This window comes from Glycine max, chromosome 7 (assembly GCF_000004515.6).
Source record: "Glycine max cultivar Williams 82 chromosome 7, Glycine_max_v4.0, whole genome shotgun sequence".
NCBI lineage: Eukaryota > Viridiplantae > Streptophyta > Magnoliopsida > Fabales > Fabaceae > Glycine > Glycine max.
In genome coordinates, this window is record NC_038243.2 from 228,009 (window position 1) to 237,242 (window position 9,234).

At 32.1% G+C, this 9,234-nt stretch overlaps 1 protein-coding gene across 2 annotated transcripts; it reads left to right on the top strand.

Moving 5' to 3' along the window:
- The first annotated feature begins 877 nt into the window (after positions 1-877).
- On the top strand, positions 878-8,167 carry LOC100819537 (STE20/SPS1-related proline-alanine-rich protein kinase). 2 transcript variants are annotated; one of them, XM_014777601.2, is made up of 18 exons: positions 878-1,221; positions 1,295-1,719; positions 1,802-1,952; positions 2,043-2,213; positions 2,307-2,372; positions 2,482-2,550; positions 2,631-2,759; positions 2,872-2,942; positions 3,146-3,376; positions 5,402-5,514; positions 5,662-5,756; positions 5,824-5,865; positions 6,342-6,482; positions 6,575-6,623; positions 6,728-6,777; positions 7,537-7,598; positions 7,680-7,731; positions 7,815-8,167. In XM_014777601.2, the coding sequence occupies exons 1-18, from the start codon at positions 1,060-1,062 to the stop codon at positions 7,818-7,820; spliced, it is 2,085 nt and encodes a 694-aa protein (XP_014633087.1). In that variant the 5' UTR covers positions 878-1,059; the 3' UTR covers positions 7,821-8,167. The 2 variants fall into 2 exon arrangements, with proteins under 2 accessions (XP_014633087.1, XP_025984921.1); XM_026129136.2 differs by lacking the exon at positions 7,815-8,167 and having other exon boundaries at positions 7,680-7,743.
- The last annotated feature ends 1,067 nt before the right edge of the window (positions 8,168-9,234 follow it).

The window sequence follows — 9,234 nt, forward strand, 5'->3', positions numbered from 1 at the left end:
CCTTAAAGTAGAGACAGAATAAAAAAGTCAATGCATTTGTTCCATTGAAACTAAATAAAATAAAATAAATAAAATGTGTACGTAATTAGCTATTCAAAATAAAAATAATAATAGATTAAAAATGAAAAAATGAAAAATAAAATTAACAAATAAATTTTCAATACTAAATATTAAACAAATTGTGCAAAAAAGGCATTCAAATAAAATTGAAAAAGATAAAAAAAAACCTTACTGTAGAGAAAGAATAAAAAGGTCAATGTATTTGTGTTTGTTATTTATATTTATCGATCTCTTGGTTGAAACTAAATGAAAGGAATAAAAAGTATTGGCAACTAACTATTTCAAAAAAAAATAACAATATATATTTATAATTGAAACTCAAATCATGGAAGATTTTTTAAAGTTCTAAGGAGTATGAATTCTAGGGGTATGAAATGTCAGCATATCGTAGAGCTGGCAAGGACGAAGAAGACGAGAATGACGAAGCCCAAATGAAAGAGAGAGTTTTGTGTGATTTTTTTTTTTTTTTTTGAAATCTGAATTTATATAAATGAAGAAAGAGTATAGAAGAAATCATAACACCAAATTTTACGTAATAATATTTAATAATTAAATTATTTTTTATCAATCCATTATGATTTAAATCTTTATATTTATGCATGAGCTACAAAATAATTGATGGAAATAATTATTTATTCCATTATAATTTAAATTTTTATATTTATGCATGTGTTACAAAATAACTGATGAAAATATTTATTTATTATGATAAAAAATCATTTTAAGATTTAAAATATACCAAGCTATTAATATAAATTAATCAATTAGATTGAATTTGTAGCTAAGTTGATTGATAGTAAAATAAGAAACTCAATACAGATAGATTGTCTGTAAATAAAATACAATTGAATTGTGAAATTAAGATAAAAATGATATGTAATCTGATTTTCAACAGGAATCACTAGTTTTTTTAGCATATGTTTAACGAGATTAAATGAATGTTTAATTTGCTTAATTATTTGAATAGTTATTGGACATTAGGCTCTTGACAAGATTGAAATGAAGGAGAAGAAGAAATACCCCATCGGCTCCGAGCATTACCTTCTATACGAGGAGATTGGACAGGGTGTAAGCGCTTCTGTCCACCGCGCTCTCTGCGTCCCCTTCAACGAGGTCGTCGCCATCAAAATCCTCGACTTCGAACGTGACAATTGCGATCTGGTATTTTATATCAATATTCTTTCTTTTCATTTCAATTCTATTACAAAATAAAGCTATAACGCAATGCTGGCAGAACAACGTTTCTCGTGAGGCCCAGACAATGTTCCTTGTTGACCACCCTAACGTTCTCAAATCACTCTGCTCCTTCGTCAGCGAGCACAATCTGTGGGTGGTGATGCCCTTCATGTCCGGCGGTTCATGCCTCCACATCCTCAAATCCTCCCACCCCGACGGTTTCGTGGAGGTCGTCATTTCTACCATTCTCAAAGAGGTCTTGAAGGCTTTGGAGTACCTTCACCATCACGGCCACATCCACCGCGACGTCAAGGCCGGCAACATTCTCATCGATTCTCGCGGCACCGTCAAGCTCGGCGACTTTGGTGTCTCTGCCTGCCTCTTTGATTCCGGTGACCGCCAACGCACACGTAATACATTTGTCGGAACACCTTGCTGGATGGCACCCGAGGTCATGGAGCAACTTCACGGCTATAATTTCAAGTCTGCACTTCTCTCTTTATCATAGTCTCTCATTCTTTCTGCCCTGTCTGTCTTAATAATTCTAGCTTCATTTCATTCCCAGAGCTGACATCTGGTCATTTGGTATAACCGCCTTGGAGCTTGCACATGGCCATGCCCCTTTCTCGAAATTTCCACCAATGAAGGTACTTCTCATGACTCTGCAAAATGCACCCCCTGGCCTTGACTACGAGAGGGATAGGAAGTTCAGTAAGGTCACCTCCCCTCACCTTACCTCTCAGTTCTTCTTCACTCTTCTGATTTCTCCTTTATTCCTAACCTACATCTCTATTCCTTCTTTCCAGTCTTTCAAGCAGATGATTGCTAGTTGCTTGGTAAAAGATCCTTCAAAACGACCCTCTGCAAGCAAGTTGTTGAAGCATTCCTTCTTTAAGCAGGCTCGCTCCAGTGATATTATAGTCAAAAAGCTTTTGGAGGGGTTGCCTGCTTTAGGTGACCGAATGGAAGCTCTAAAGGTTCCATATTATTACCATAATTTCCCTCCTGCCCCGGCCCCGGCCCCTGTTATCTTGTGTAATCTTTTTTATAAGCTCATTTTTATATCTTAGAGAAAAGAAGAAGATATGCTCGCACAGAAGAAAATGCCTGATGTAAAGATGGAGGAATTATCACAGGTAACCGTTACCATGTCTAATTGTTTGTCAGTTGCGAGCACCACTTGCTTTCAAAATCTCATATTCTTTCATACCAAGCTTACCATATCATTCTGTTAATCCTCTATAGAACGAATACAAACGAGGAATTAGTGGCTGGAACTTCAATCTTGACGACATGAAGGCTCAGGCTTCCTTGGTACACACCATGTCCTATCTTTTCTCCCTTACAACAATCCTGCAGTTATAGATTCTAAGTAGAGGTTTTATTTCTTCTAGATTCACGATTTCGACGATGCTATGTCTGATACCAACCATGCAGGAAGTTCAATTTCTTTATCTACACTTGATTCACAAGATAAGCAATTGCCAAGTGCAATTCACAAACCTTCTCGATCTGCTGATATGGTATTCATAAATTCGTTAGGATCATATGCAGTTTATTTCTTTCTTTCGTTTTTCTTCTGTTTCCCGTTAACAATTTTTTAACTGGGGTATTGCTAATGGCTATGCTTCACAGGAAGAGAATGACGAGATGCAAAATCTATCAGCTTCTGTTCTCGTAGTTGATTCTGCAGTAAACGATGCCAAGTATGCTCCTAAAATGCATCTGATGTCAGATCTAGTAAATTATACTTTTTTAGTGAAACTCATGATTATACGTTTACAACATCATGGGCTAATGCCTCTGTTTGGCTTGGGATCTTATATTCTAAAATAAATGATACCTATCTCTACAGTTTAGAAAAGGATTGATCCAATTATTAATTATTATCATTTGTTGCCATTTCCAGATTTAGGTTTGAAAAATCTGACGACCACTCTAGCATCACCTGTTCAAGCCATGAACCACAAACTTCTTCATCCTGTCTCGATGATCATGTGGACAATAATTTGGGTGAAAAACCTGATATGGAAAATGGTGGAAGATCCGTGGAGGGAATGGCTACCCATTATTATCATAGAAGTGGATGTTCATCTAGCATCTTACCTGAAGTTACTCTTCCACCTATTCCACCAGAAAGGTGAGTATTACAATTATGCATCATGTTTGTTTAATTTTTTTTTTCTGGTAAAGTGCATTGAGTTTATTTAGGAAAACTGCAAATTACATTTGCTTTGTTGAAAAATGTTAGCAACAACTCTTTGTTATTGATTTATTGAAAATGAAAAAATTTTGTGGGTCATTTCTTATGTTCAATTTGGTGTCTGCCATCGCTTTCTATGTTTATTTTATGGCTATTTTTTAACAGTATTGAGTTTTTCTAGTTCTTCCCATTCTCTGGTAGAACTTTGCTTTCTCACTTGGAAGAAAACCAAGATCATAGACCATTTTTTTTTTGGATTATGTAATTTACATTGAGAATGAAGTACATAAATGTGTGATTTGATAAACTGCATTAACATGTCAACGTGCTATAGGTCAATATTATTTGGTTTCTTGCCTTGTAGCGTGGCTTTGCCACACTGCTCTCTTCATATGTAGCCATGTCTTTTTTGTTATATTTGGTGGATGCTTGGTTTTGTTATTTGTTTGCCCAGGTCTATATTTCTGTATCTCACTCCTTGTTTTTAAATTTTGGCATATGCTGTGCTAAGTTTGGTTACAATTATTATTTTGGCTTATAAAAAATTGCTAAATTAATGAGATTAATCTGTGGCATGTGCTGGTTTATGTCATCAATGGTAGTATAATTTTCATGTTTTAGATATCAAATACGTACCAGTTTCTATATACAGTATTATTCAAGTTTTAGCTGTCTTGATTCAATTCAATGGATTGAATACAAATCAAATATGACTATATATTTTCTTTCACTTCGTTTAGTTTTTTTTCCTCCATAGAAACGTAGAAAATTTTCTTTCCCTGCTTCCGCTCGTTGAAAGACAGTTCTTTCTGTTTTTAAACTACCGAGCTTTGACTAATTATGGAAGGTAGGGTGTATGTTGTTTCTAATATTTTTCTTAAAGAACTTGCTTGACCCAATGATTTTGAAATCTGATATCAATACGCTGATGTTGATGATTATAAAAAAGGTAGTCAGTAATTACAGCTACCGACTCATGATGGATACTCTGTATCACACAAGTTAAATTTCACGTTCTCAGGAAGCGTACAAATCCTAATTGTCTTCAGTCAGTCTTTTATTTGTATTCAGGAATCTTAGAACTGTCTGAATTTTAAAAAGAATATCCTAAGGTTCTCAAGTTGCTTCGTTTTCAAAGACCATAGAGTAGGTTTGCGCCTTTTTGTTTATATACCATACCACTTTTCTCCTCCATAAAATAGACATTAGACAACAACATTAATTTAATTTTATCATAAATCAATATTAGGAATTGTAAAAAAAGCATAAAGGTAAGAGGGTTCGAATAACATAACTGGAAGCAAGTAATTGCACATTTATCATTAGTTGAGGGATAAGTATATAATAGTGTAGTACTTAACATTTCTACCCATTTAATAATTTTATATTAAATGTGATTTTTAAATCAATTTAACTATTAAATCTTAACTTTCAATTACTTTGATGTTTGTGTAAAATCTAGTGAAAGTGAATAAAAAAAAATAATCAAATAACTTTTTATATTTCAATTAATTTTGATGTATATTATGAAATACTAAATAATTTTAGATTAATATAGAATTTTATATACATGATTTATATTATAATGGTGAATATATCTAGTTAAATTTTGTTGAAAATGTGTAAGAGTATTTTTAACATACATTATAATTTAACATCACTAATCCCTCTTATAGTCTTATTTGATTATGAGAAGGAATCGATATAGGAGAGATCGGTTTACACTAGTATAAGACATAACATTTTTATACTATTTAGTAACTATACACTAGTACTATAAATTGTGTTTTTTAAACTGTTAAACTATAACTAAATAGTATTAATTTGTTTGTATCAAAATCTTGTAACAATTTTTTAGTATAATGTTTTCTCTACAATGATACCATTATTTCGTTCATTTAACCCTTTGAGTATCATAATTTATCTGCCATCAGCATTAATACTTAGCAATACAAATGACAGTGAGAAACTACAAAATCTGCACCCGAACGTTTCAAGTTGCAATGCAACTTCATTTCCACAGACAGGAGAGGACGTGCTTACTGAACTTCCTTCTAGAGTCTCAAAATCATCAGGTCATATTCATTTGTCCATTCGAATGCTTTGTTGTCAACATCAAGGGAGCACTCGCTGTTTTTTCCCCCCTAGACATAACAGCTGGGTTCTTGAAGCCCTGGGGGAATACTCCTGCATTTTTGTCTAATAAATCATTCTTGTGGCAGCTAATTCTGATGACACTGATGAGAAATCAAAGGTGCCAGTTGTACAGCAGAGAGGACGTTTTAAGGTTACATCTGAGAATGTTGACCCAGAAAAGGTGAGTAATAAATTATTCTCATTCTCCTCTCTTGAAGACTGAAATACTAAGTGTAGTTTTCTTTCAGGTGGCCCCTCCTCCTGTATTGCAAAAGAGCCATAGTGTGCAGGTTTGTGGTTTTGAAGTTTGTATAACTGTCCCTTTTCTTCCCTTGGTTAGGGGAGAAACCTGTTTTGGTCTAAACCATCCTTTTAATACATAATTTGTAATTTCCACTGGTACATAGGTTTGAAAGATATGTTGATTTGTAATTTCCCCTGGTACATAGGTTTTTGAAAGATATGTTGACCATAATTACAAAATAATTTTACCATGATTACATTGCTTTTGTAATTGTAATTCTTATTGCATTGGCTTGGGCATTAATGGTGTTTGATTTGCAACTAATCTTGCCAGAAAGTGCTACTACCGTTTTCTTTAATAGAAAATGAAAGTGTAGCAATGTGTTTAGTATTGAGTTCATTTGGTTTGAAGAATGGATCTATAAAATAATATGATAGTGGTTTCGAATCATATACCTATATATCAGGCAGATATAACTCCTAATATACGGAACATCTCATGGAAATGGCACGGGTTATGTAGGTTTTTAGCCAGCATAATGCTGCTTCTACACATCCAACTTTGCCATTATTACCAGCATCTGATGCCACACCATCAAATCTTTCTGGCTGCTCTGTGTTTCCTGTGTTGCACTCTGTACTGCAGATAAATATTCTTCAAAGGGTATGTTCAGCCTTATGGTCTTATGAGTTATGGTTGGTCTACTTTAGCTAATTTCCACGAGAAATGTTTTTTTTTCAATGACTTTTTAATAGGAGAGCATTTTAAGTTTAATGAAGCAAATTACTGCCGGCGACTCTTCAGGTTCTACCAAGAACACTTTCTGCTTAAATATTTTATTCAAGACTTTTTTTCATTGTTTTCTTTTATATGCATACTTTTCAATTCTTTTTTTGTCAACCGTACAGCTGATGGCACATGTAACCCAGCACAGATAGCAATAACTGAGAAATCTTTGGTATGCATTTATGGGGCTTATGTTTTTTTATTGTAATTCATTTGAATTTATTTGAGGATGTGCCATCTGAAAACCATGTACATTCTGTGGTATAAGAAATGTTAAATAATAAATTAATAATAATGCCAACTGAGTTTGGAGGTTATGAAATTTAAAATTATTTAATATGAAGGACTTCTCAAAAGCTGTGAAAGGTTAGCTTAATTACAAGAGAGATGTTTGATAAAGTTTTTGGGGTGCACTTCTTGTCCTGGATGCTGGAAAACATTTCGTTTAAAACCTACGGTAGTATAAATGCATAAAGTATTTATTTGGAGACAATTGAAATAAAATGTTAATCAATTTAAAATGTTTTAATATTTCATTGAAAATTCAAATGTTTTAATATTTATTAAAAAATTGAAAATGTTAATAAATGGGTTTTTTTTGTTATGCTAAAATGTTGATCAGTTTTAAATGGAATAACAAATACGGTTAAAGTTAGCGAGGAAATCCGGCTTTTCTTAGCCTTTTGTTGCAAGCATATTCTCTTGGAGTTTCTGTTTCTCATTTAGTGTCGTTGTAATCTTTTTTTTCCGGGCTTAGGCCTGTTGAGTAACAAAAAAAACTTGGTAAGGAAATAAATTGAATTGCAAATTTAGCATGTTTGCTTGCTGTATTACCTTTCTAGAGACATTTATCTTTCTCTTGTTTTTATTTTTAAATATTTTTACAGTTACTTGAATGACTTTGTATCTGCTTTTCCTTGTATTACTTTAGCTTGAAGCAGCTCACGAGAGGGAAAAGGAGTTACTTCATGAGATAACAGAGTTGCAGTGGAGGTATTGTATTGTATTATAAAATATAGTTGGATTATATGGTGAACTATCGGTGTATCTTAATCCTAGCGTTGTGACATGTAGGCTTATCTGTACCCAGGAGGAGCTTCAAAAATTGAAAACAGAAAACGCCCAGGTTAGTATCTAGATATATTGCACCCAATATTCTGAGAACTTACTTTGGATTATGGATTTGACATTCTAACTTGTAAATCGTAGGTGTGATTGCCTTGTGGAATGGATGCTTTCAAGTGGATGGCTTGGATACTCAATTTTAAGTTCTTCACGGACACTTGAAAAATTGAAGTGCAGAAAGAAACTAGAATAACGACCATACAAAATATCTAGACTAGATATGAAGCGGTATGCTACTTGTAGTTTTTTTTTTTTAATAATCTAGATGATATAAACTTTACTCATAGTTTTCTCGTTATAGCAGATTCATTGTTGATAATTTTGTTTTTGTAAATTATTTTTAGCATTATTTCTTGGTTGTAAATTATAATGCACATGGTACTTTCTGGTGCAATATTCTTTTGAGATTAAAATGCTGAGATTTCGATACTCGCTCGGGTTGGAAGTTTTTTAATTGTTAAGCACTTTAAAAATAAACGACGAACGTGGAGAATTTGTTATTTGGAAACTCAATTTGATATTCCAGAAAGGCACATCAGTCGCATATTTCCATAAACAATTCTTTACAAGGCATATCATGTGTGGTAAAGAATAATTATTTAAATTTAAAATCTATAAACACGTGTGGTAAAGAATGAATCATGTGTGGTAACCTCTATGGTAGCTTAAACTAAAATTAATATATATATATATATATATATAAGTATTGATATGTTTTTAATTTTATTATTTTGACAATGATTTATAATTTTTTATCATGATTAATGTTAATTAAAATCCAAAAGGTTGGATAGTCATGTAAGGTTTCATTGCACTCACATAAGTGAAAATTCATGTTCGATCCTCATCTTGTGTAAGATTTTTTTGGGCTTACAACACTCACACATCACAAATGAGATTAATCTTTGAACCCATTAGTTGGAAGACATATGTGATCTCTAACCTAAAACCAAAAAGATTAACGTTAAATGAATAAATTTATTAAAAAGGTAAATGTATTATAGAAAAAATTAATTTGATATAAAATAAGAATAATATGACTATATAGTCACAAATATAAATAATTTATTTCATTCTTAAAATAAATAAAAAATATAATATGAGAATTGAGATGATTCTAGAGGTATGTTTTATTCAAATGAAATGAAATATAATAAAGAATGGATCAGGTTAGGTGTTGTAGGTTCTATAGTTTTAGTGTTACATGAGTCAATAATCACATTATTTTATTAAATATTATACTTAGTCACCTAATTTTGAGGAGTAGGTATGATTTATGTCTAATTGTTCACATCTAGTTTCTCTAACCATATTTTTGAAACAAATTAGGGTTAATCCAAATTGATTTTGTAATAGATATGCTACGGAATAAATATGTTTATTTTTTAAATAATATAATTTTCATCCTAAGTTATTTTATATAGAACAAGAAAAAATAATAAATAAATGAAAGAATAATAATTTTATAAAATTAATCTTACACCATTATTAATTTATTTTTAAA